Source organism: Syngnathus acus, chromosome 23 (assembly GCF_901709675.1).
Source record: "Syngnathus acus chromosome 23, fSynAcu1.2, whole genome shotgun sequence".
In the NCBI taxonomy this organism is placed as follows: domain Eukaryota; kingdom Metazoa; phylum Chordata; class Actinopteri; order Syngnathiformes; family Syngnathidae; genus Syngnathus; species Syngnathus acus.
In genome coordinates, this window is record NC_051107.1 from 4,157,705 (window position 1) to 4,181,803 (window position 24,099).

At 49.3% G+C, this 24,099-nt stretch overlaps 6 protein-coding genes across 7 annotated transcripts; 3 read left to right on the forward strand and 3 right to left on the reverse strand.

Moving 5' to 3' along the window:
• The first annotated feature begins 3 nt into the window (after positions 1-3).
• On the forward strand, positions 4-6,340 carry dhx57 (DEAH (Asp-Glu-Ala-Asp/His) box polypeptide 57). The gene is made up of 22 exons (XM_037243102.1): positions 4-202; positions 431-610; positions 665-928; positions 995-1,189; positions 1,286-2,169; positions 2,271-2,425; positions 2,504-2,625; positions 2,721-2,916; positions 2,993-3,117; positions 3,200-3,333; positions 3,395-3,449; positions 3,517-3,731; positions 3,806-3,922; positions 3,990-4,260; positions 4,335-4,535; positions 4,601-4,877; positions 4,951-5,046; positions 5,122-5,343; positions 5,418-5,492; positions 5,587-5,715; positions 5,787-5,987; positions 6,050-6,340. The coding sequence occupies exons 2-22, from the start codon at positions 435-437 to the stop codon at positions 6,191-6,193; spliced, it is 4,254 nt and encodes a 1,417-aa protein (XP_037098997.1). The 5' UTR covers positions 4-202; positions 431-434; the 3' UTR covers positions 6,194-6,340.
• A 551-nt stretch (positions 6,341-6,891) lies between these two features.
• stmp1 (short transmembrane mitochondrial protein 1) lies at positions 6,892-7,633 on the reverse strand. The gene is made up of 3 exons (XM_037243107.1): positions 7,481-7,633; positions 7,287-7,340; positions 6,892-7,208 (listed from the first exon to the last, which is right to left on the reverse strand). The coding sequence occupies exons 1-3, from the start codon at positions 7,493-7,495 to the stop codon at positions 7,137-7,139; spliced, it is 141 nt and encodes a 46-aa protein (XP_037099002.1). The 5' UTR covers positions 7,496-7,633; the 3' UTR covers positions 6,892-7,136.
• A 449-nt stretch (positions 7,634-8,082) lies between these two features.
• Positions 8,083-12,693, forward strand: LOC119117103 (dynamin-1-like protein). 2 transcript variants are annotated; one of them, XM_037243105.1, is made up of 19 exons: positions 8,083-8,307; positions 8,717-8,858; positions 9,195-9,241; positions 9,304-9,375; positions 9,483-9,569; positions 9,621-9,783; positions 9,851-9,971; positions 10,085-10,216; positions 10,286-10,492; positions 10,567-10,687; positions 10,753-10,908; positions 10,973-11,062; positions 11,134-11,226; positions 11,309-11,362; positions 11,489-11,560; positions 11,817-11,948; positions 12,018-12,127; positions 12,195-12,354; positions 12,433-12,693. In XM_037243105.1, exons 1-19 carry the CDS (start codon positions 8,206-8,208, stop codon positions 12,487-12,489), a joined length of 2,118 nt encoding a protein of 705 aa, XP_037099000.1. In that variant the 5' UTR covers positions 8,083-8,205; the 3' UTR covers positions 12,490-12,693. The 2 variants fall into 2 exon arrangements, with proteins under 2 accessions (XP_037099000.1, XP_037099001.1); XM_037243106.1 differs by lacking the exon at positions 11,489-11,560.
• A 733-nt stretch (positions 12,694-13,426) lies between these two features.
• Positions 13,427-15,679, reverse strand: creld2 (cysteine-rich with EGF-like domains 2). Its single transcript, XM_037243722.1, has 10 exons — positions 15,327-15,679; positions 15,166-15,248; positions 14,944-15,054; positions 14,772-14,863; positions 14,527-14,703; positions 14,354-14,452; positions 14,208-14,291; positions 14,055-14,150; positions 13,855-13,995; positions 13,427-13,790 (listed from the first exon to the last, which is right to left on the reverse strand). Exons 1-10 carry the CDS (start codon positions 15,462-15,464, stop codon positions 13,741-13,743), a joined length of 1,071 nt encoding a protein of 356 aa, XP_037099617.1. The 5' UTR covers positions 15,465-15,679; the 3' UTR covers positions 13,427-13,740.
• Positions 15,680-15,940: 261 nt separating this feature from the next.
• Positions 15,941-18,065, forward strand: alg12 (ALG12 alpha-1,6-mannosyltransferase). Its single transcript, XM_037242592.1, has 9 exons — positions 15,941-16,112; positions 16,273-16,405; positions 16,475-16,648; positions 16,710-16,904; positions 16,967-17,070; positions 17,170-17,393; positions 17,457-17,626; positions 17,694-17,769; positions 17,834-18,065. The coding sequence occupies exons 1-9, from the start codon at positions 15,954-15,956 to the stop codon at positions 18,063-18,065; spliced, it is 1,467 nt and encodes a 488-aa protein (XP_037098487.1). The 5' UTR covers positions 15,941-15,953.
• Positions 18,066-18,145: 80 nt separating this feature from the next.
• zbed4 (zinc finger, BED-type containing 4) lies at positions 18,146-24,093 on the reverse strand. Its single transcript, XM_037242591.1, is given in 3 exon segments — positions 18,146-21,755; positions 21,757-22,738; positions 23,948-24,093. Coding segments are annotated over 2 exon segments (3,663 nt in total). The 5' UTR covers positions 22,552-22,738; positions 23,948-24,093; the 3' UTR covers positions 18,146-18,887.
• Between the last annotated feature and the right edge of the window lie 6 nt (positions 24,094-24,099).

Genomic DNA, 24,099 nt, shown 5'->3' on the forward strand with positions numbered 1-24,099 from the left:
ATCAACGACCAGCAAGTGCCTGGCTACTTCCTCATGCGGTATTTTGTGTTGTTTTGTTTTATTTTGTTCCTTTCGAGTTCATTTTTTTAACGTGACATTTTATAACACGTCACTTAAACTCATAGCTCAAATTAAAACCTCCTCCACTTTTCCTCAATGAGAAAGAAGCGAGACAGCCTCTTATTTCATTGGAAGCCGGCCGGTAAGCATTTTAGCACAAGCCCTTCGTGCTAAATTAATACACCGCTTCGTTAAGCGGCGCGTCAAAAGTTTTGTCTTTCTTTATTTGAAGTTTTGGAAAGAAAAGGTTTGACTTCGTTTTGCTTCCACTGTGTTTGTGTTGAAACATGGGCTTTAAACCGAGTTTGGCATTGATTTAATAAAATACATTTGATGGTGTGCTGATGGTTGAATTTGGTTCTGTCGACAGAAAAATGAGTACAAGAAGAGGTGGGAAGCCCAACAGAGGAGGAGGGAAATTTAACAAACCGAGAGGGAGAGGAGGTGGAGGTGGAGGAGGAGGAGGTGGAGGTAGAAAAGGAGAAAGTGGCCGCTGGGATGATGACGACGATTTCACCCTTTGTTTTGGACCCCAGTGCCCATCCAACAGGTATAAACCTTCAGTTTGATTTATTCTGTCATAAATCTGTATTTTCACCTCCAGAAACGCCAAAGCACAAAATAGCGGCAGCCATATCAGGAATGGCAATCCTGGACGGGGTGGTGGAGCTGGAGACAAATACAACCACACAAAGTCGGTTCTTCCCAAACCCTTGGCAAAGAACCGGACATACGCCAAGGCGAGCGACAGCAGGATGCACGAAGCCAGCAGCATGCCTATGCAGAAGATTTTTATGACCAACAAGAACCAAGAACTCGTCAAGGACCTGCTGTGGGACCTGAGGACCGGCAACTTGGACGAGCACGCGTAAGACCAGCATTAAGAGGAGCATTAAAAACACTTTAAAAACATTGCTCTTATTTATGTCCTCAGTGACACCGGTTTGAATGATGAGGAGGAGGAAGCAGAAGAATACGATGAGATGGACCATCGTGATGAAGGCCAGTTTTGGACCACCACCGACGAGCCTGTGGAGAGAGCGGCGAGCCCGGAAGAGTACGAGTCTGACCATGAACGTCCCCCAGTCGAACCTGTCGTCTCCTTCTTTGCTATCGGCAAACTCAGCAGGTGATCACGTGTCTCTCCCAAATTCTATTATTATTTTGTTCGTATTTTAGTTGCAGATTCATACTATAATTTCACCTTTTTTTTTTTTTGGTCTAGGTATGGCTTTGACCGCGAACGCAGCAAGCAGGCACTGGAGTCCTGCGGAGGAGATTTCGGCATTACATTGGAGCAGCTACTTAACGAGGTTTACACTGAGCGCTACGGACAGGAAGCGGTTTCCAACGCGGGCCCCTCCGCCACGCCCATCGACGAGTGCCTGAACCAGAGGCAGGAGGAAGCCCTGGCGCTGGCTGCCATTTTTGGGGACCGTTTCCAGGAGCGCATAACCAATTCAGTGTGGGTCATAACCTTGGAGACCCCATTCCTCACAAACAAGATAGAAAAAAACTACAGCGAGAAGTCTTCGAAAACAGTCTGCCAGTTCTACTTGAAAGGAAACACCTGTAGGTACGGCAGCAAATGCAAGTTCAAGCACCAAGCTCCCGATAAAGGCTCATCTGACCAATATGGACCAGCTCAGACCGAGATCAGCAGTTATTCTCCCCCGGAATACGAACTGGAGATCCGTTTTCCCAAAGGGAACAGCTATCCGTCTCAAGCACCGGTCGTGGCCTACAGCACCAACGACGAGTCGGTCGGCGCCGCCGGGAGGCTCAGCGTGACCGAAAGGTTATTTGGGGAAGCGCTGATGGCCGCCCACAACAAAGAACCTGTGGTTTACACTCTGGTCAGCGTGTGCGAGGACGAGACCACCATGAAGGAGCTGCTGGGCGTCGCGCATCATAAATACAGCAAGCCACCGCCCGTTGTGGTTCCCCCTGCCTCGGTTGCCCCGGCGAAGCGGAAGGTCGGGACCAGCAAGGCTTTGGTGGAAAGCGTCTGTCCCAGCAGAAGGACCACACCGCCAGTAGACCGTGAGGACACTATTCCGAGAAGCAAATACAATGGAAGCAGCAGGGGACCTAAAATTCAACCCTGTGGTACGCGATACAAGAGATTTGGCTCTTTCACAGAAGTCAAAATCATAAGGATGATGGACAGTGTCTAAATTCCGCCGTGTCTTTCCTATTTTTGCCAAAAGGGGCCGGAGAAGCAGATGGGCCAGAAGAAGACAACGAAGTCGCCGCCGTCCTCGTCGAGAACGTCAGCTCCGTCAACCTGAGGAAGAGGGTGACCAATAATTCCAATCAGCTGCAAGAGAATGGCAAGCTGTGCAGGGACTTCGCCAAGAAACAGGTGCAGACAGACACGAGGACAAAAACAAAAAGCTTCATCTGCGTTTCTGTGCTAACGACTCGTTCCATCACTTGATAGTCCTCCAAAAGCTTCAGGTCAATGCTGGAGCAGAGGACGAAGCTGCCGGCTTGGGATGAAAGATACAACATTCTGGAACTGCTGGAAAGCTGTCAAGTTTTGGTCGTCAGCGGTATGACGGGGTGAGGCAGTGGACAAAATACAGCCCGGGGGGGGGGGGGGGGGGGGCACGTGTCGTCAAACGACACTCTTCAATGAATGTTGGTCTTCTCTGAAGGTGCGGTAAGACCACTCAGATCCCCCAGTTCATTCTGGACGCTTCCTTGGCCGGTCCGGCCGATAAGGTGGCCAACATCGTCTGCACTCAGCCGCGACGAATCTCCGCCACCTCGGTGGCCAGGCGGGTGGCGCAGGAACGCGGCGAGAGTCTCGGGCGCTCCGTGGGCTACCAGATTCGCCTGGAGAGTGTCAGGGTGTGTTGACGCTTGCATAAGTAAAAAGGAATGAAAAATGTTTTTTTTTTTTAAACCCTCCCCTCCCCACTTTTAGTCGTCTGCCACCAGGCTGCTTTACTGCACCACAGGAGTGTTGCTGAGAAGATTGCAGAGCGACGCGGACCTTCAAGACGTCACCCACGTCATCGTGGATGAGGTGCACGAGCGCACGGACGAGAGGTCTGTAAAATAGACGCTCACTTAGGGCAAGGTGCCACCTCGTAAAAAAAAAAAAAATGAACTTCAATTTCTATCTTTCCAGTGACTTCCTCCTTTTGGTCCTCAAAGACCTGATTCTTCAGAGAACTGACTTGAAGATTATCCTCATGAGCGCCACACTGAATGCCAACCTCTTCTCGGAATATTTCTACGACTGTCCTACTGTTCACATACCTGGTAAAAAAAAAAATCTTTTGCAGCCATTTTCCTTTCAGTGAATATGTATAAATCTGTCCAGGTCACACTTTCCCCGTGACTCAGCTCTTCCTGGAGGACGCCATCTCTTTGACCCGGTTAGTGCTTCTCGATGGATAGAAGTCTTAACGAGTGGCTTGTAATCATCTCCATCGGTGTTTTCAGCTACGTGGTGGAGGACGGGAGCCCTTACGTGCGCTCAAGCCGGCAAAACTCCTCCGCCGCCAGTCGGCAGGGTGGAAGGGGAGCGCCAAAGGGCATCGTGGACACCTTGGGGGAGGACATGTGGAACTTCATGTCTTTCACTAAAAAGGACTTTGTCAAGGACTCGGTGCCCGACCAGCAGCTCAGCTTGCAGGAACTTACGGTTAGATTCAAAGGTGAACTCGGGGAAAGGCGCCGTCGCTATGGAGACGACGACATGACCCGACTGGTGTTTTTGCTGCCCGTTCAGGTTGTAAAGCGTCTGTGCTGAAGACCATTGCCGCGATGGACCTGGACAAGATCAATATGGACCTGATAGAAAGTCTGCTGGAGTGGATTGTGGATGGAAAGCACAGTTACCCCCCAGGTAAGAATCACCGAAGCGGGGTCAAGTCACGAACCCCGCCGACTTTGACGGTTCTCGCCGGCTCCAGGTGCCGTGCTGGTGTTTCTTCCCGGCCTCGCCGAGATCAAGATGCTTTTTGAGCAGCTGCAGTCAAACAGGATGTTCAGCAACAGGCGCACCGACAGATGCGTGGTGTACCCGCTCCACTCCAGTATGTCCAACGAGGAGCAGCAGGCCGTCTTCAACCGCCCGCCCGAGGGCGTCACCAAGATCATCATCTCCACCAACATCGCCGAGACCTCGGTCACCATCGACGACGTGGTGTACGTCGTCGACTGCGGCAAGATGAAGGAGAAAAGGTGACTTTGCGACTCTCGAAAGTGGAGGGCTGAGTTCTGGAGATGCCTCTGTCGTGATAAGTGTCCCTTTTCAGCTACGACGCGTCCAAAAGCATGGAGAGCCTGGACGAGTCGTGGGTTTCACGGGCCAACGCGCTGCAGAGGAAGGGCCGGGCGGGCCGCGTGGCCTCCGGGGTCTGCTTCCACCTTTTCACCAGCCACTGCTTCCGACACCAGCTGGCCGAGCAACAGATTCCCCAGATCCAGAGAGTTCCCCTGGAGCAGCTCTGCCTCCGGTAGATCCATCTGACCGGCTCTCTGCAAGCCAGAATCACACTTTGCTCCCTTCTGCTTCCGACAGCATCAAGATCCTGGACGTGTTCGCCGAGCAACCGCTGGAGGACGTCTTCCGTTGCCTCATCGAGCCGCCGGCCACGGGCAGCTTGGAGGCGGCCGAGCGGCGCCTGCAGGACCTCGGCGCCCTGACGGCAGAGGAGAAGCTCACTCCGCTGGGCTACCACCTGGCCCGCCTGCCCGTCGACGTACGCGTCGGCAAGCTCATGCTGTTTGGCGCCATCTTCCGCTGCCTCGACCCGGCGCTCACCATCGCTGCCAGTCTCGCCTTCAAATCACCTTTTGTAAGAACCCGTTTGGAAAGCCCTCGTTGGAGGGACGTGTACTGATCGCTTTGCTTTACTGTCTGTCTTCAAGGTGTCACCGTGGGGCAAGCAGGAGGAGGCCAACTTGAAGAAACTGGCCTTTGCCGTGGCCAGGAGTGACCACCTGGCTCTGCTGCAGGCTTACAAGGTGGTAATTTACAAAGATGAAACAAAGTTGGCTTTAGCTTTTATCATTAGTTTGTTTTGTCTTTTTGTGTTCTAGGGTTGGTGCAGCGCTAAAAAGGCAACCAAAGCGTCTGGCCACCGTTATTGCCAGGAGAACTTCCTGTCCGGGCGGGTTCTGCAGGAAATCGCTTGCGTCAAGCGGCAGTTTGCCGAGCTGCTTTCCGACATCGGCTTCATCAAAGAGGGGCTGAGGTCCAGGGACATCGAGCGACTCAGCTCCAAAGGCTCCGACGGTGTTCTGGAGGCTACGGGCCCCGAGGTACCTAGCGCGTCTAGCTACATGTATGTTAGATTTACTTGAATGAAATTTCAAATGTATTCTTTCTCTTCGAGGCGAACCTCAATGCGGAGAACATGGACCTCATGTCTGCCATGCTGTGTGCTGCCCTCTATCCCAATGTGGTGCAGGTACTTGTGCAATCATTCGCAAAAATGAAGGAAAAAAAAAAGTTGATATGGAATCAGGTGACGTCAAAATGTCTTTGCGCCGTTTGGTGTCCAGGTCAAAGCCCCTCAAGACGTTTACAAGATGAGCATCAAAGGAGCGGTGAAGATGCACCCCAACGAGCTGCACTTCCTGACTAAGAGCGACGGCTGCGTCCACGTTCACCCCTCGTCCGTCAACTACTCCGTGAGTGCCGCCACGAATCGGGACAAAGCCGGAGCGAACCGACTCGAGCGTGTCCCCCTTCTGCGCTAAAGTTCCGCCAGTACGCCAGCCCCTACCTGGTGTACTTGGAGAAGGTGAAAACCAGCCGGGTCTTCATCCGGGACTGCAGCATGGTGTCCGTGTACGCTTTGGTGCTGTTCGGAGGCGGGGAGATCAACGTAGACATGCACAAGGGCCAGTTTGTCATCTCCCTGGACGACGGATGGATTCGATTCGCTGCCGATTCTCACCAGGTCAGCGCTCAGCTCATTTATTAAAAAAAAAAAACCAATTCATGAGGTTGCGCTTAATACAGGTGGCAGAGCTGATAAAGGAGCTGCGCCTGGAGCTGGACCGCCTGCTGGAGGATAAAATCCGGAACCCCAGCATGGACCTGTGCAGCTGCCCCCGCGGCTCCCGCATCATCCACATGATTGTCAACCTCGTGTCCACTCAGTAACCCTCTCCAAAGCATTCTCACCTTTTTTCCATCTCATGGAAGAAAAAAAGAAATCCATCGTTCTTTACAAACGTTTTGGGTCCCGACAGTATTTTTTTTTTAATAGATTTATGCTGCTATGTCGCCATGGTAACTTCCATTGTAAAAGATCAGTCATTTGCTATACATGCTTTTGCACGTTATGATTTCCAGGATCCATATTGGATACCTTGTACCCAAAGTGACTGTGCACTTAGGACAGGAAGGTCCTTTTGTGTCCGCATGCTTTTCAGAATGGATTTGCATGCTCGCAATGTGACCACCAAGGGCTTCTTGAATCGGGGAGTCGCCAAAGAATTTGTCTGAAGATATTTGAAATAAAACAAGCAAGGTACTTTTTTGGTTGGCTTTTATTTGCATCTTTGGTGACATTTTGTTGGTGAGTCTTGTACAGTTTTGTGGGAGAGCCCAAATCGGTCCAGTATGTGCCGTTACCATGACAACGGGACATAAACAAACAAGGAGCTAGTCGAAACCCTTTGTTGGCATATCAGCAACTAACTGCACAGAACTGGTGAGGTGTTTCTGTGGCCACTCTCTTGCTTTTAAAATACATTATAAAGTTTTTTAATCTTAGATCAACTGATTGTGGAACTCACCTCCACCTCACCAAATACCTAACCCCAAATGGTGACACTCCCCCCCCCCCCCCCCCCCCCCCCCCCCCCGCCAAGGCTACCAAGACCACCCAAAAGACTAGGTATCTAAAAGCAGCCAAGAAACGGTCCAGCCATCTCGTACAAATATATGTAACAGTCCTGTGAGTATGATATAAATGTTTCAGACACTGTCATTATTCCCGCGTATGTATATATGAACAACTGCAAGCATGTTGCACGACCCTGTGAAATAAATAGATGTTTTACACAGTGCATATTCTTGGTGGAAACATCTTCCACATTGGTCACTCGGGGGGCTTCTTCTTAGCCTCCGCGTCTTTCTTGAATGCCTCGATTTTTTTGGCTACGTTGGGTACCTTGAAGACAAAATCCAGTGCAATACAAATATAATTAACACTGAAGAATTGGAGCTTTGGTGGCGCTAATAAACTTACGTCGTAGTTCTGAGCGAGGTACATGCCCACAAGGTTGCCCAAGGTGAATCCTGCCTGAAAGATGATCACATATCAATTTTAAAAGCATCGAGCAACTTTCGGGCTCATAATCATGTTTCGTTTGATTATACTGTTAGCCTTCGTTTCGACTCCCGTTAATGGTCGAAGAAATAAAAAAATAAGACTTAACTCACCAAGAACTGTAACATAGTGCAACGTTAAAGGCTTAAAGGTGATAGACTTAGTTTATTTGAAGAAAAAACTAACGTCCGTCTGTCAAAGCTTAGCTATCGGAAGTGAAGCTTTCACTTCCGGTGTTACATGTCAAGTTGCTCCCATGTTATTTTGCTCCCCGTCTCGAGTTACGACTGTTATTGTAAGGCGAGTTGCGCAGTTTTGCGTTTCGCTACTGCAGATTCGTCACAGCGACTTGGAACTTCCCTGATTCCAAATTATCATTAAAAACGCTGAACGAAATCCCCATCTACTGGGGAAACATAGTAATTGCAGGGAAAACGACCCCCAAAAAATTATTATTAATATTCAGGTTTGGCGGGCCGGATTAAACGGCCCTGTGGGCCGGATGTGGCCCGCGGGCCGTAGTTTGCTGGTATACATTAACTTGTGAAAAAAACCATCAATAAAGTACGCTTACCATAACAATGCGTTTACGCATGCGCGAGAGCTGCAGCCAATCGTGTATGCTCGCGTTGTTGTTTGAGATCCACCTTTGTAGTCCTTTTCTCATCACGGGCCACGATTGAATGCAACGAAAAAAACTACAAGTCCCATAACCTTAAATTCTCAAGCGCAGCTGCCGTTGTCGCAATGGTGGCGATGCCGAGACATTGAATGACTTTGGCTCCATCACCAAAAATAGCCGATTAGCCGGCGATTCCCTCCTCGCGAAACCGAAGACATGGAGGCACTCATTCCCGTCATCAACAAGCTCCAGGATGTGTTCAACACTGTGGGCGCGGATATCATCCAGCTGCCGCAAATAGCTGTCGTGGGGACCCAGGTACAGTAAGCGGCTAACTGCCAATAAAAGCCCCATTTAGCCAGTCAATGCTTCATATTATTTTGGATTTTAATGCATTATAGAAGACAATTACGTACATATTTAGATGTGCTTTCACGTCCACACTAGAAAGACTGATAACCTTCACTCAGTGCTAAATTTAGGAATGATTCCAAGACTCTGCTGGCCAACGAAGGCCACTAAAAGACAGGTGCCTTCAGTGATGTATTTCACCATTCAAGTTCGTCATCATCACCACCAACCTGTAAAAATACCAATTACTACTTTCCTATTAGGCATGTTAGAAGGAAAACGGGTGGATGGAGTCCTGTGACCCCTTAGTCCGGCATTCAGATCTCCAATTTAGACAAAAGTCAATTGTATAAATCTGTGCTTGTTACATCTCCAGAGCAGCGGCAAGAGTTCCGTCCTGGAAAGCCTGGTGGGTCGTGACCTGCTCCCTCGCGGGACCGGCATCGTCACTCGGCGGCCTCTCATCCTCCAGCTGGTTCACGTCGATCCGGGAGATGCCCGCAAAAATGACGACATCGGTAGGCGTCGATTTTTCCACTCGATTTTCAAATCCCTTTCCATCCTTTATTTGTGTTCTCAATCTTTTCCACCACACATTTTGGTGTCCTGACAATGAAGTTTTCTTTCTCTGTTGCTGTTTAATCACCTCCAGATTCCGGGGTGTGAAAAAACCTCCATAAAGGTGCATTGTAGTCATGTGAATCACATTTGAACCACCCTCTTCCTCCTCCTCATTTGATCCCCAGCTTTAGTGGAGCCTTGTCGCCACCCTGCCTCTCGTGGCCTCGCACCCCGCACACAATATTTGTCACTCTTGGTGGTCACACTTTAAAATGTGCGTTTGTCTTGTACAGGCAGAGAAGGCGAAGAATGGGGAAAGTTTCTGCACACCAAAAATAAGGTATCAAGTGGTGCGTAATCGTACCTGGTAATCAATCTCATTTATTTTTATTTTTTTTCCAGATCTACACTGATTTTGAGGAAATCAGGCAAGAAATAGAAGCTGAAACGGAGCGAGTGTCGGGGAATAATAAGGTGCGTTGGATGTGAAGTCTTCAAAAAAAAAAAAAGAATATATATGTGGCCCACTGTTCTGATTAATAATGGACCAAGAATGAAGCAATCAATGTGTATTTGTGCAGGGCATCAGTGATGACCCCATCCACCTGAAGATATTTTCTCCCCACGTCGTCAACCTCACCCTGGTGGACCTGCCCGGCATCACCAAGGTAACGCCGCCCTTCGCGACTCCAACGCGGCTTAATACGGTTTTCTCTCAGGTGCCCGTGGGAGATCAGCCCGTACACATCGAGCTCCAGATCCTCGAGCTCATCCTGAAGTACATCTCCAACCCCAACTGCATCATATTAGCCGTCAGCGCCGCCAACACCGACATGGCCACTTCGGAGGCCCTCAAAGTGGCCCGGCAGGTGGACCCGGACGGTAAAGTCCAAAAGCGTTTCCCTTAGCGCGCCCATTGAAATCAAACAACTATTTTGTCACCTTACAGGCAGGAGGACATTGGCCGTGGTGACCAAACTGGACCTGATGGACGCCGGTACCGACGCCATGGACGTGCTGATGGGTCGAGTCATTCCTGTTAAACTGGGACTCATCGGCGTGGTCAACAGGTGGGTCGATATGTATTGATTATTTATGACCTACGATTGTAATCAAAGCTTGGCTTTTGGACTCGGCATTAAATATTAATCGTGGAACATTGTTGATGATCCGATGTGCGCAGGAGCCAGCTGGACATCAACAATAAAAAGTCCGTGGCTGACGCCATCCGTGACGAACACGGCTTCCTGCAGAAGAAATATCCCTCGCTCGCTAATCGCAACGGGACCAAATACCTGGCCAGGACCCTTAACAGGTCAGTCGGATCCAGATTCTCGACTCGGGTAATGAAGACGGTGGAGCTTGACGTCGCTTGCCTCGTCAGACTCCTGATGCATCACATCCGCGACTGTCTGCCGGAGCTGAAGACGCGCATCAACGTGCTGGCCGCCCAGTACCAGTCGCTGCTCGGCAGCTACGGCGAGCCGGTGGAGGACCAAAGCGCCACCTTGCTGCAGCTCATCACCAAGTTCGCCACCGAGTACTGCAACACCATCGAGGGCACGGCCAAGTACATCGAGACGGCGGAGCTGTCGGTGTCTTTTTTTAAATTATTTCTTAACGTGGCCCGTGTGAAGTCCAGCTCATCGAGTATGGCCGTTTTAGGTGCGGCGGCGCCCGGATCTGTTACATATTCCACGAGACTTTTGGCCGAACTTTGGAATGCGTGGATCCCCTGGGAGGCCTCAGCACCATCGACATCCTCACAGCCATAAGGAACGCCACCGTGAGTGCCGCTTTTTTTTTTTTTTTTCCTGTCTTCTCAAAGCTGACCTTTCTCCTCCGCGTCAGGGCCCCCGGCCTTCTCTGTTCGTGCCCGAGATCTCCTTCGAGCTCCTGGTGAAGAAGCAAGTAAAGCGCCTGGAGGAGCCCAGTTTGCGCTGCGTGGAGTTGGTCCACGAGGAGATGCAGAGGATTATCCAGCACTGCAGCAACTACAGCACGCAGGTAGTCGCCGGCGTCCAGAAAGGGGGCGGGGTCGCTTTCTGCTAATTACCGACTTGTCCACCAGGAGCTGCAGAGATTCCCAAAGCTCCACGAGGCCATCGTGGAAGTGGTCACTTCCCTCTTGAGGAAAAGGCTGCCCATCACCAATGAGATGGTACATCTGCTGAATTTTTTCATCAATCTTTTTCCCGTGGCATATTTGAGATGATTTTGCCGTTCCGTAAGGTCCACAACTTGGTTGCCATCGAGCTGGCTTACATCAACACAAAGCATCCGGACTTTGCAGACGCCTGCGGGGTCATGAACAACAACATCGAGGTGCGTGTTGGTTGTGTTGTTCTATTTTTTGTCATCTGTTACCCAAGAGAACTTCATTCATTCGAATTCAATTGCGTCACAGGAGCAAAGGAGAAACCGGATGAGAGAACTTCCCACTGCAGTGCCCCGGGAGAAGGTAAAGTTCTTCTTGAATATTCAAGCAAGGGTTTTCCTGTGGAGGTTTCACCTAAAGAACCAAATTATTACCTGCCCCCCACTTTCTCTCTATCTCTTTCTTGCTTTCATTTGATTTCTCTGCCAGTCTGTTGGCAAAGGCCCGGTTGCGGTTTCTGGCGAGCCCCCCGCGTCCGGAGCAGACGCGGACGGCGCCAAGGTGGGCAGCTTCTTGCCTCGTGCCCGGATCGATCGATGGATGGCTTGCTTGTAGCCGGCCGGATCCTCATTTCCCCCCAAGTCATGCTCTTTTTTTTTTTTTTTCTTTTTCCTGCTCTGAGTGGACTTGCACTAACTTGTGTTTCCTCCAGTCTTGACCAATTCTTCTTTTTCCCCCCCGCAAGCGCTTTTGCTTTTGTATTGCATTCCAAGCTTGTAAAGAAAGCTTTGTGACGGTGTGTTTTTTTTATTTCCAGGCTCTGGCGGCAGGGCCGCAGGGTGACCAGGACGGGGCAGGCACCTGGAGGGGGATGCTCAAGAGAGAAGAGGAAGGCGCAGGCTCGGGTCCGGGAAGCCCTCTCAAAGGAGCCGTCAACTTGCTGGACGTGGTGAGGTGTCCTCCTTGTCTTCCCGCCAAAATTTGTCAGGAGGAGGAGTAATAACTTTTGGAATCTTAGCCCGTGCCGGTAGCCAGGAAGCTGTCGTCACGTGAGCAGCGCGACTGCGAGGTCATCGAACGCCTCATCAAGTCCTACTTCCTGATTGTCCGCAAGAACATCCAAGACAGGTAAGCGGGCGGAGAGATGCTTTTGTCACAGTGCGGCATATTAAATATATTCGATGTGCTCCTCAAGCGTGCCCAAGGCGGTGATGCACTTCCTGGTCAACCACGTGAAGGACAGCCTCCAGAGCGAGCTGGTGGGGCAGCTCTACAAGTCGGGGCTCCTCAACGATCTGCTGACTGAGTCGGAGGACATGGCCCAGCGCCGCAAGGAAGCGGCAGACATGCTGCAGGTAAAAAGACGCTCAGGTCTTCATGTCCTGGATGGAAAATTCCTTCACCCTCTCTATATATATATTTTTTTGATGCAGGCACTGCAAAAAGCGAGCCAGGTGATAGCTGAAATCAGAGAAACTCATCTGTGGTGACTTGAAAGCTACGAATAAAATGCACTGAACCTTCCCCTAAAAGTAGACGCCATCATGGCCTCATGTACCTTGGAAACAAGTTTGCGTTGAAGATAATGTAAATATAGTATGTCATGACATTGTAACATTATATTTATTGTGACTGGACAAAAGTTGTCAAAATGTGTTTGGTGGTGACACATTAAATGACTAAAGTGCTCTGAACTTTTGTGTGGATTTACGAGTTTATTTACAGTCTGGACTAAGAAGTGTCCAGAAGTCAGCAATAACACTTTAGAAAATATCTGGTGTCCATTTCAGCTCGACTCTCTTGAGATTTTAAACCACTTAATGCAGAGTAAATCAGGAGGAAGTTCATTCGTTATGGTTAGACTGCCCTCTTGTGGTCATCTATGGTCACTACCACAAAAATGGATTTCGATCACGTCTTTATTTGTAACACATTTTGGACTAAGAAGTGTCCAGACGTCAGCAATAACACTTTAGAAAATATCTGGTGTCCATTTCAGCTCGACTCTCTTGAGATTTTAAACCACTTAATGCAGAGTAAATCAGAGGAAGTTCATTCGTTATGGTTAGACTGCCCTCTTGTGGTCATTTATGGTCACTACCACAGAAATGGATTTCGATCACGTCTTTATTTGTAACACATTTTGGACTAAGAAGTGTCCAGAAGTCAGCAATAGCACTTTAGAAAATATCTGGTGTCCATTTCAGCTCGACTCTTGAGATTTTCAACCACTTAATGCAGAGTAAATCAGAGGAAGTTCATTCGTTATGGTTAGACTGCCCTCTTGTGGTCATTTATGGTCACTACCACAAAAATGGATTTCGATCACGTCTTTATTTGTAACACATTTTGGACTAAGAAGTGTCCAGACGTCAGCAATAACACTTTAGAAAATATCTGGTGTCCATTTCAGCTCGACTCTTGAGATTTTAAACCACTTAATGCAGAGTAAATCAGAGGAAGTTCATTCGTTATGGTTAGACTGCCCTCTTGTGGTCATTTATGGTCACTACCACAAAAATAGATTTCGATCACGTCTTTATTTGTAACACATTTAAGTACTTTAAAACAAGATGACAAATCAGGACACATTGAGCAGTGCAAAAACAACAGCATAAAATGTCAATGACTCCTCCTTGGTCCACAAAGTAGAAAACACTGACTGGCGACTGTTGAAGTTCTCAAAGTTTTTTTTCCCCCAATCTTTTTAAAATGAGCCGGCGTCAAAAAGATCTTCCTCATCACAGCTCCGCGTGAGGACTCTCGGATTCTGCCGCCTCCTCTTTTTGTACTGATAACGCAATAGTAAAGATTTAGACGGAGATGACTGAGAACATTCAAGAGTGGACACAAACCTTCTTGTGGCTTTTGGACGCACTCGCCTTCGTGGTCCTCGTAGCCGGCTGAGCAGAGACACTCGTAGCTGCCTTCGCTATTGACACATTCCTGGTGCTCCTTAGTGCACATCGGCTCGGCTTGGGAACACTCGTCAATATCTAGTTAAAAATTGAAGCTTAAATCTTTATCGCTTCTTTCCTCCAATGATACTACGAACCTGTGCAGGTGTCCTCAGTGTCCTGGTATCCACCGGCGCACGCTTTGCACATGCCCGCACCGGCTCCAGCGCATCCCGTGCACGCTTTATCGCAATCTGACAGAAGAAAAAAAATTCATTTCCAGCCCAATCGGACTGAATCGAGATGTTTACCCTTGCAGGAGTAAGAGCCTTCCGTGTTGATGCAGTATTGGTTTTCTTGACATGGAGGGGAGTCTTTGGAGCACTCGTCCACATCTGGAATCACATCGCGTGTGGTTGGAGGAGTCGGAACGGCTCTTGAAATGAGGTTGTCCTACCAATGCAGGCTTCCTGCTCGTCCTCCTCCCAGCCATCCTCGCACTCGTCGCAGTCCTGATTGGTTGCCTCGCTGCAGGTCTTGCAGGAGGGGTGGCATTCTAATGGACACGAGATGCTCGGTAGTCCATTGTTGATTTTTAAAGCGAAGTATAAATAATTGGTGATTTCGTACTTGTGCACAGGGAGAAGGAGTCATTGCGCAATTGGTTGAAGTAGCCGTCGATGCAGTCCAGGCAGAATTCGCCCTTGTACTCCATGTCGCATAAGCACTTGCCGTCCCCTCCTCGGGTTCCGTCGCCGTCACATTTGCCGTTCCCGTTGCAGGGTTTCTCGGAACCTCCAACGCAAGCTTTGATACACACAAAAAAAAAAATTACAGCAACCTGTGTGTGGTTTTATAGTAAGAAATTTCCTCACCGTTGCAGTCAGGTCCAAATGTGCCTTTTGGACAGCACACTTTGAGGGTGTCAATGCAGAACCATGTATGCAAAATGGGATGCTTTGTTTTCCTTTATTGCGACAGCAGTTAAAAACAAAAAAAAGATCAAGGAGATGTTTGGAGTAACATTCGGAGTTCACGTCCACTAACCTTTTAAACCACCATGTCTCTAACAATTCCTCGTGTTCTTCCAGCATCTTGTTGCACTCGAAGCTGCTGCTGTCACACAGACCCTCAATTATCTCCATCAGTCGGATCTCACTGTAAAATTAAAATGGTTACAAAACTAAAACTGTGATACTTTTAATAATTAAGATTACTTATGGTGTGGCTACAGTTGCATTTTGTGTGTTTTTGCATTATAGCTCATACCTTGTCTCATATTTAGACAATGCCCTTTCCTCCCAGGCTGTGTTGCCACCACCAAAATTTTGCTTTTCAGTTCTCTCATAGCCCTAAAAACAACCATAAAAAAATACAGATTATGCAATCTATATTTCGACTTCATTCATTAGAATAGTTTGATCGCTTACCTTTTGGAAGTTGTCAGTAATCTGCTGGCAGGTAACACAGGAGCTTTTTAAATCCCTCTTTGCATTCGTGAATTGAAAAAGTAAAATAAAACAGGACAAAAGCCCGAGAAGTCGCAAATCTGGACCCATGGGCAGCATTTCACCGTTTCATCAGGACACACAGTGAAATCCACTACACAACTAATTTGTTATGAATGGTACTTCGGAGCGATGCACGCAGCGAATAAATGTACCGCCTTTTAGAATAAATAAGAGATTGCGTTTGAATACAACGCGCGGTGAAGTAATATTTACATGCCGGCTGAGGAAAAGATGCACGACTTCCAGTGTTCCGCTTCAGTCCCCTCGATCGAATTGTGGCTTGCGGCCATTGGCTCTTTGTGCCTGCCAATCAAACGGAAAGCCAATCACCGTCCGCCACGCTCGGGACAATGCGCGTTCCACTCGTTAAAAATTCACGAACGTGAAATTTAATAATAGAACTCACCCTCTTTCCACGTATAATAATAAATTCCAAATGAATGTATTTAATATAACACATAAAATAAAATAATACTTCTAAGGTGCAACAATACCTTGTAGGTCACGTCCGGTTTAAACCGGAAGTAACGACACCCACCAACTGTCATGGCTGACAAAATGAATGTTGTGGGGCTCCCACTGTTGTTTTTATTAACATCAGTGGCTCTATTACACTTATTCATTTGTCCGTTCACAAAAGTGGAAGAAAGCTTCAACTTGCAAGCGGCCCACGACCTCTTGTATCACAAGTTTGACTTTGACAAGGTAAGGAAGCAGCAGGTGTTGCAGAGGAAGCTAGCAGGCTAGGCTAAAATTGTACACAAAAGTTAGTAAATAGAAAACGTGGGAATATAAGTATGGAAAATAGTTGTTTAGACGTTTCCCAGCACTAACATTTCTTCTTATTGTTGATGATTTCTTTCAGTACGACCACCATGAGTTCCCTGGTGTGGTTCCACGAACCTTCATTGGTCCCCTGCTCATCTGCATCCTTTGCTCCCCTCTTGTTTTCTTGTCTTCTCTGCTGGACGCACCAAAATTCTCCACGCAGCATATCGGTATTTTACTCGCACCTCACAAAGTTGTCTGAAGAGCGTATTGAGATGTTGTCTATTGCTCACGTCCAGTCCGAGGCACCCTGGGAGCATGCGTGATGGCCGCGCTGTGGCACATGCAGCGAGAGGTGAGGAGGCAATTTGGCTCCACGGTGGCGCTTCTCTTCTGCCTGATGTGCGCCTCTCAGTTTCACCTCATGTTCTACAGCACCAGGACGCTCCCTAATGTGTTTGCGCTCCCGATTGGTAAGTTTATATGCTGATTCTGGGATTATTGTTGAAATAATTCACCTTTTTTTCTCGGCAGTCCTGGTTGCATTCACCTCTTGGATGGCTCATAAACACGGCAGCTTTATCAGCCTCTCCGCTTTCGTCATCATCGTGTTCCGCTCTGAGCTCTGCATTTTTTTGGGTCTCATGTTGCTGGTGTCACTGTGGAGCAGAAAGCTGAGCTTAGTGGATCTTTTTTACTACGCCGTTCCCGCCGGTTTGCTATCATTGGGTAAGTGGCAGTCAAGCATTCCGTTTTTTTGAGGCTGGGCTTTGATTTGTTATGTTTTGCAGCTCTTACTGTGGCGATCGACACTTTATTTTGGAGGAAGCCTTTGTGGCCAGAAGGTCAGGTTCTATGGTACAACGCTATCCTCAACAAAAGTTCCAACTGGGGAATATCCTTTCAAATATATTTGGTGAAGTTAAAAAAAAAAAATGGATGGGATGAATATTATCTGAATTTCCCAATCGGTGTCTCCTTGACTCATTTTTAAACCTCGCCCTTCCTTTGGTATTTCTACTCGGCTTTGCCTCGTGGCCTGGGCTGCACGCTGCCGCTGGTCCCGCTGGGTTTGCTGGACCGGCGCACGAGGCTTCTACTGCTACCCGCCGTCGCCTTCATCCTGGTCTACTCGCTGCTGCCGCACAAAGAGCTCCGCTTCATCATCTACACCTTCCCCGTGCTCACTCTGGTGGCCGCCCGAGGCTGCTCTTTTATGTCTGTATACAAACAGTCGAAATGAAGCGTAACGCCGCCATATTGTAATGTTTTTTTTTTTAGTTTAAGCAACTACCGGAAATCGTGGCTGTATAAACTGGGATCGGTTGTCGTGGTGGGCCAGCTGGTGATGAACGCGGCATACTCGGGTGTTTGCCTCTACGTTTCCCATCACAACTACCCAGGAGGGCGAGGGATGCAGGAACTGCACAGGCTGTTGCCGGCCACGACAGGTAGGGATTACTTTGCTGGATGCGTAAATGGTTGAAAAGCCGATTCAAACTTTTGCTATCTCCTCAGACGTCTTTGTTCACATTGACACGTTCGCTGCTGAAACCGGAGTGTCTCGCTTCTTGGAGCAGCACCCACATTGGAGGTTAGTGTATTCCAAAGATTATGTTGTACTTTTTTTTTTTTCCTCACATAAGTGTCCTCAACAGATATGACAAACGAGAGGATCTGCATCCAGCAAGTCCCGACGTGGAAATGTTCACGCATCTCCTGATGGAGGCAAACGTCACCAAGATGGAGCTTCTCCGCCACACTCATCGCCCCCTGGTGTTCATACGCGGATACGACGGCATCGCTCGCCATTTGTTTGGCGTCCCGCCTTTCAGCGTGACGTTGGCGAACAAAACTGTGCTGATGCAGAGGATCGCCGCCGACTCATGATGGTTGACGTCAAACTAACAAATACGTATTCATAAAAACTTCTAATTTCCAACCCGAGAAGAAAATCAAATGCACCCGTGTGACGTAAGGAAAACCTTTATTTACAAATGGCTGCAACATTTGCATGTTTCCAGTTTCAATGCTCAACATTTATCAAATCAAGTAAATAAATTCTTATAAAAATGTACAGAACATTATTTTTCTCCAACCCATAAATTAATCCCCTGAACATAAACCGACATTGTGCTTTACGAGACAAACTGTATATTCCAAACTTCTCAATTCTGTAAAAACAGCAATATCTTACAGTCTCATTAAAAAAAAAAAAAGTCAATCTCTAAACGACAGTGTCGTGAGCCACAATTTCACAATGAAAATTAAATAACATTAACTTAAAACATCTTTCAGTCACAGCTTTTTGGGCCGCGTTTTCCTCGAGAAAACTCCGCATCGGTAAATCGAGAATATTTAACAGCAAACCTGACGTGGATCGCGCAAACGTGATATTTACAGCATTTTGACCTGAAGTAGATTTGGATAAGGCACAAGGAGAGAGCAGAGGAAACAAAAAACACAAAACACTCAACCCCTAACAACTAGAAAAACCCCTCCCTCCCTGATTCAACTCTCGCTGAGACTTTTCATTGAAAACTTCGTCAGTGTTCAAACAGTAGTACACACATAATAGAACTAACCCCGCCCCCCTGGCTGCAGCATTGAAAGAAAATCAGTGTATGCATGAGACTGTACATCACACAATTCACAGCTATGTTTGTTGGTCCTTAAGATTTTTTTTTCTTTTCTTTTCAAGTGAATGCTTCATCAGTATTGGAAAAAAATGAGCGGGAGGTTAACCTTGAGAAAGAGCAGACCCTCCATGTTTTCCAGCACGGGCCTCGGATGGTTGGGGGCGCAATTGACGCCGGCCGTGCTGAACAGCGCCTCGGCCGGCACGATGCTGGGAGGGCAGCCCACGTAACGGGCGGCGACTTTGGCGAGCTCGGGCCACAGGAACTTTTTCAGGTTCCAGTAGTCGAGCGGATCACAGCTTTGATCGAGTATGTCCTCCTCGAGGTACTCCAGCACGGCCAGCTCCGAGGACTTTGCTTTTTCCTCGTGTTTGGCCTTTTGCCTCAAGTCGGCCATCAGGGACCAGATGTTGTCCTTGTCCGACGCCGGGGCCTCGTCCCGCCCGTTGAGTAGCAGAGAGTTTTCTGCCGAGGTAGAAGAGAACAGGTCCAGCTCCTGGATCAGGTCTTGCTTACATTGCTCTGCCTCTTCTTCGGTGAATAATGACGTCTTGTATCGAGGGTCCAGCATGGTGGCCCAGGTGAAGCGCGGGTCGTTGAGCGTGGCCGACATCCTGCACACCGTGGCCTCTTTGAGAGATCTCAGCATGTTGTCGATGCCCACCGTCTCGTCGAAGAGCAGCTCGATCTTTCTGTTCAGGATGTGAATGAGCGGTATGACTTGTCCCAGAGTGGCGGCGCGGTTGCGGATTTCCCCGTAGGCCACCTCGAAAGGTTTCAGCGCGTTGCACACGGACTGCATCACCTCCCACTGGTCGCAGCTGATGATTTCCCTGAAATTGCACTCGATCGACAGCTCGTCGACGGCTTTCTGTTGCTCCACCAGCCGCTCCAGCATGAGGAGGGAAGTCCTCCACTTGGAGGGAATGTCCTGAATGAGTTGGTTCTCGGGTAAGCGGTGGTCCTTCTGGAGCTCGGCCAGCTTCTCCTTCGCCTTGGCCGAGCGGTGAATGCGCTCGCAGAGCTTCCGAGCCATACTCAGAAGGTTCTGGACCATCCTCTGACTCTTTATGGCTTCGCTGACAATGAGGTCAATGGTGTGGGCAAAGCACTGGACGGTGACGTGGCCGTGGTCTTCCAGATTGTTCCTTATGCTGGCGTTGTCGGTGACGGTGAAGCCCCTCTTCAGACCCGCCGACGTGATCCAGGAATCCCACAGATACTCCAGCTGCTTGGGGATGACGTGCATATCTTGGTCGCAGTCTATCTGAGAGACGCTGAGAAGAGCCGAACAGTGGAAGTCCTGGCCCTGGGGTCTGACCCTGGACTCGTACGTGGCCCAGTGGGCCGTCAGGGTCAAATATTCTTTTGTTTGGCTACTGAGCCAGATACTGGTGGTGAAGTGGACGACCCCTCCTTCGGCCTCTTTCAGATGCGTCAGCACGACGTCACGAACCTTTCCGTACATCTCCGGTATGGCGGTGCCGGTGAAGTAAGAAGAGGGCGGTAGGCAATACTGAGGCTGGAAGTACTCGAGAAGTCTGCCCAGTCCGACGTTCTCCACCATGGCTGACGGCTGAAGATCCAGTGCAAGCATTTCAGCGATAAGTTTGGTGATTTTTTGGGCAACCGGGTGGTGTTGCTCAAAGCTCCCGTGGTTCTGTTCCCTTTTGTAAACGGGCATTGCGGCGGGTTCTCGCTTGACGTGTTTTCCAGCAGACGGCGGCGCGTCACCTGAGATAGCGTTGTTGCTTTCAAGAAAGTGTCCATGAAACCTCTGCATGTGCCTGAAGAGGCAGCTGGTGCCGAGGTTTGTCGTCTTTTTGCCTCTGCTAATAGTGCGGCTACAGTGCAAACAGACCACCTTGGTGGGGTCGGCGGGGGAAATGGAGAAATGGTTCCACAGTTTGGACGTCTTCTTACTGAAAACGCTTTGGGGCTTTTTCCTGACGCCGGGGTTTTCGCTCGCTTTGGCTGCCGTGTCGAAAGGTTGCGAGGCGGGCTCCTTGTCGTCGGCCACTTTTTGGTTCTGGAGGACGTCCGGGTGGCGCCTCATGAGGTGCCTCATGAGACAGCTCGTACCAAAGTCCCCTCGTTTACCCCGACTGATGACGCACGGGCAGTAGCGGCACAGCGCCTTCAACTGGTCGACCGGCGACACGATAAAATGTTGCCATACCTCCGACTTGACCCGTTTCATGATTTTCTTGTTTTGCTCAAACACCGCGTGATTCTGATTATGGCCGGGAGCGTCGGAGAGATCGCACGGCGAGGAGGTCGAGGGCGTGTCGTCCCCGTGAGCGCCGAAGGGTAGATTGAGGGAGGGGTCCCGTTCGCTCAGGAGCATGGCCTCGTCGGATTCGTCTTTGATTTCGCCGCTTTCCACCGCCGTCTGCGGCAACTCGTCTAAAATGGTTTCGGGCGAAGACGGAAGAAGAGGCGATTCCTTTTTGATGTCCAGCGGGTCGTGTAAAAGCGCGCGGGACAAGAGTGGCGGCGGGTTGGAGTAGGGCGGAGGAATGTGATTGCCCAATCCGTTCTCCTCAATGACCACCTCTTTGTGGGCCCTCCACATGTGACGAATCAGACAGCTCGTCCCGAGATCTTTCCCGTTCTTGCCTCGGCTGAATTCGTTCATGCAGTGGATGCAGACGGCTTTGGAACTGTCCACGGGCGAAAGGTAGAAGTGTTTCCACACGGCCGATCTCCGACGGGAACTGGAGTTTTTGGGGTTGCTCGGAAGCCCTCCGTCCGATATCTCCTCGAGGTTGTTCTCACTGGAATGTGAAGATTCAAGCACGTTAAAGACGGAGTCGGCGAGCGGCTCGGGTTTCACTTCCGCTTTGGACAGCACTTCTTTGGACGACAGGTCGGAGTTGTCAAGCGACGATGCGGACGGCGACGTGTTCTTCGAGCCGGGATATGTGTTCAAGTCTCCGTTTTTTTGGCGAGTTCGGGGAAGGGGGGATGGAGGCGAGGGGATTCAGATTGGGTGCGGCCGAGTCTGCTCCCTCTTGGTAAAGCATGGTCGGGTGAGCCCTTCGGACGTGCCTCATCAAACAACTGGTGCTGAGGTCTTTCTCGTTCTTGCCCCGACTAAATTCTTTCATGCAGTACAAACAGATTGCTTTGGTATTGTCCCTGGGCGAGATACAGAAATGATTCCAGGCGGGAGATTTTTTCCTCGGGTTGCTTTGATTCCTCACGGACGCCAGGAGGCTCTGGGTGACGGCATCCATGGCCACGTCATAGAGGGTGCTCGTATAGCCGCTTAATAAATTATAGTCGTCGCCGTCGCGACTCAAAAAAGGGCCGAATGAGTTACCGAATGCCAGTCTTTCAAAATCTTGCGTTTCGTCTTCTAAATCGTTTGCGTCCCGGCTTCCGTCTTTGATAGGCTGACCGGGCTCGTATTTTTCATTCTCTGGATTTCCACGCGTGTGCACGCTGAGCCATTTGCTCGAAAGAGACGGCGAGGCCGGATCCGTGTCGGACTCCGACTGTTTATCACCCTGAGAAGAAAGATGGCTTGATTGGGAAAGGGCTTTCTCCGGTGTTTTGGACGAACATGACGACTTTGCCTCCGTGGTCTGGTGCGGTTTCATGCTGTAGGATTTAAAGACGTATCCGTCCTGACCCTCGATTTTCAGGCAGGTCCCTTTCGCCTCTCGTTTCTTTTCCACGGAGCCGTCGAGCGAATCGTCGCCCACGCCGGACGCGTCGTCCTCCCTGTCCATGGCGGCAGCAGCCCAAAGGTTTCTCTCTTGCGATCAGGTCGGCCTCGTCAGATGGGATCGCTTCTCGTCATTGGCCGGGCGGTTCTCAGGGAGGTGTTGTTAGTTTGACGTGGCTGTGCGGGTCACAGGGTGCCAGCTTGTCCCTCTCCATTTATGACCCAAATCGTTCCACCTTGCCGCACACAACCTAGACAGAGTCAAACAAGGTCAGAGTCCATTCTCTGCACAGATATGACAACAGGTAATAACACTTGAATAGCAGCTCAAATGTCTACATGCTCAGTTGCAACTCGACTCGTGACACTTTTTGGCTGGAGAGAATTCCAAAGAACATCAGATTTGACACTAAGTTTCAAGTCGCTGTTGGCGATCCGCTTGTGCACTTCCTGTGCTCTTGTGCAACCTTTAACTGCTGGGGGACATGACACACATTGTGCAATGCTTTTCACTACTGTGTGGATTACCTTTAATTATAACATGACAAGTGGCGGCCATCTTTGTGGAATTTTCTAAAAAAAGAAAACAAAAACGGAATGAGCACTTCTAATGCCCGGCCGACTCATTCGGTTACTTTGGGGACCCCGGTTTTAAAATGTGGCGATAAGTCAACGCACCCGATACAAAACATCAGCAAGCAAGGGAAAAAAAAAAACATGCAAGTGATGAGATTCGAACCTCAAAATTGTGAAGCACACTGACTATCCACTAGGTCACTACGCTGCCCTGATACAAAATACATCCAAATAAAACGTCAATTTTGCTTTTGAAGCTGCAACATTTTTGTTATTTTGATCGCGTTTCTAAATAGTGGGTGAATATTAATAGTTACATAAGGCAAAGCATTTCGCAAGTGCTATTAAACAAGCTTTTCCGGGTTTGACTCAAGTGCTAGTCCGGAAGGATAACAGCATTAGATGATAACTTATATTTAATTAGCTTTGGTTCCAATCTTAAATAATAACGGTGTCGTGCTCAAAATGCAAACGACGCGCTGTTCATAACATGTAACGCGTTCGTAATAAACAAGTAGTAACGACACACTATCAGTAAACATCATGGTGGCTATTCTGGTGCTATCTCGGCTAGCTTTGAGGCTAATGCACTCACCAAAACAAACGGGCGATTAACGATGTTATGACCGAGTTATGACGCACAATAGACTCCCGTTTGACTCCAATGGGGATTCTGAGGGATTCGTAAACCAACCTCGACTATTTGGTACCACGCTACGATTGCTCTAGTCTCTAGTTAGCCACTAGCTAGGCCATCCATCGGAGCCAAGTAGCTCAACCCGGCGAGACAGACCCCAATTGAACCCAACCCAGCTCAGATCTCTCCCCAACGACGCTCCCGAGGCGGGACTCTTGCATTGATTCGCCTCCGGTTGCTGACTTACCGTGAAGTGCTGCCCCACCGTTTCGGCCCACGAACATTGACACATTGGAGTGAACCGGACAGGGGAGGGGGGGCTTCACTTTGTTGCTTTTGTCTGCACGTTGGGCCGAAGCAGCTCCACACAGCGTCCGACGGAAGGAACAGGTTTTCGTG

What these genes read in the sequence shown, in the direction of transcription:
- stmp1 (XM_037243107.1), bottom strand. An exon ending in ACCTCGCTCAGAACTACGAC is followed by an intron (nt 7,209 to 7,286) that starts GTAAGTTTATTA and finishes TTTGTCTTCAAG; the next exon opens with GTACCCAACGTAGCCAAAAA.
- LOC119117103 (XM_037243105.1), top strand. Translation starts at nt 8,206, where the DNA reads ATGGAGGCACTCATTCCCGTCATCAACAAGCTCCAGGATGTGTTCAAC. An exon ending in GAGTGTCGGGGAATAATAAG is followed by an intron (nt 9,376 to 9,482) that starts GTGCGTTGGATG and finishes GTATTTGTGCAG; the next exon opens with GGCATCAGTGATGACCCCAT. An exon ending in CTGGCCAGGACCCTTAACAG is followed by an intron (nt 10,217 to 10,285) that starts GTCAGTCGGATC and finishes TTGCCTCGTCAG; the next exon opens with ACTCCTGATGCATCACATCC.
- creld2 (XM_037243722.1), bottom strand. Translation starts at nt 15,464, where the DNA reads ATGCTGCCCATGGGTCCAGATTTGCGACTTCTCGGGCTTTTGTCCTGT. An exon ending in CGAGCAGGAAGCCTGCATTG is followed by an intron (nt 14,292 to 14,353) that starts GTAGGACAACCT and finishes ATGTGATTCCAG; the next exon opens with ATGTGGACGAGTGCTCCAAA. An exon ending in AGGCTCTTACTCCTGCAAGG is followed by an intron (nt 14,151 to 14,207) that starts GTAAACATCTCG and finishes TTCTTCTGTCAG; the next exon opens with ATTGCGATAAAGCGTGCACG.
- dhx57 (XM_037243102.1), top strand. Translation starts at nt 435, where the DNA reads ATGAGTACAAGAAGAGGTGGGAAGCCCAACAGAGGAGGAGGGAAATTT. An exon ending in CTGGAGCAGCTCTGCCTCCG is followed by an intron (nt 4,536 to 4,600) that starts GTAGATCCATCT and finishes TGCTTCCGACAG; the next exon opens with CATCAAGATCCTGGACGTGT. An exon ending in TGGAGGCTACGGGCCCCGAG is followed by an intron (nt 5,344 to 5,417) that starts GTACCTAGCGCG and finishes TTTCTCTTCGAG; the next exon opens with GCGAACCTCAATGCGGAGAA.
- alg12 (XM_037242592.1), top strand. Translation starts at nt 15,954, where the DNA reads ATGGCTGACAAAATGAATGTTGTGGGGCTCCCACTGTTGTTTTTATTA. An exon ending in ACAAGTTTGACTTTGACAAG is followed by an intron (nt 16,113 to 16,272) that starts GTAAGGAAGCAG and finishes GATTTCTTTCAG; the next exon opens with TACGACCACCATGAGTTCCC. An exon ending in GCTGTTGCCGGCCACGACAG is followed by an intron (nt 17,627 to 17,693) that starts GTAGGGATTACT and finishes CTATCTCCTCAG; the next exon opens with ACGTCTTTGTTCACATTGAC.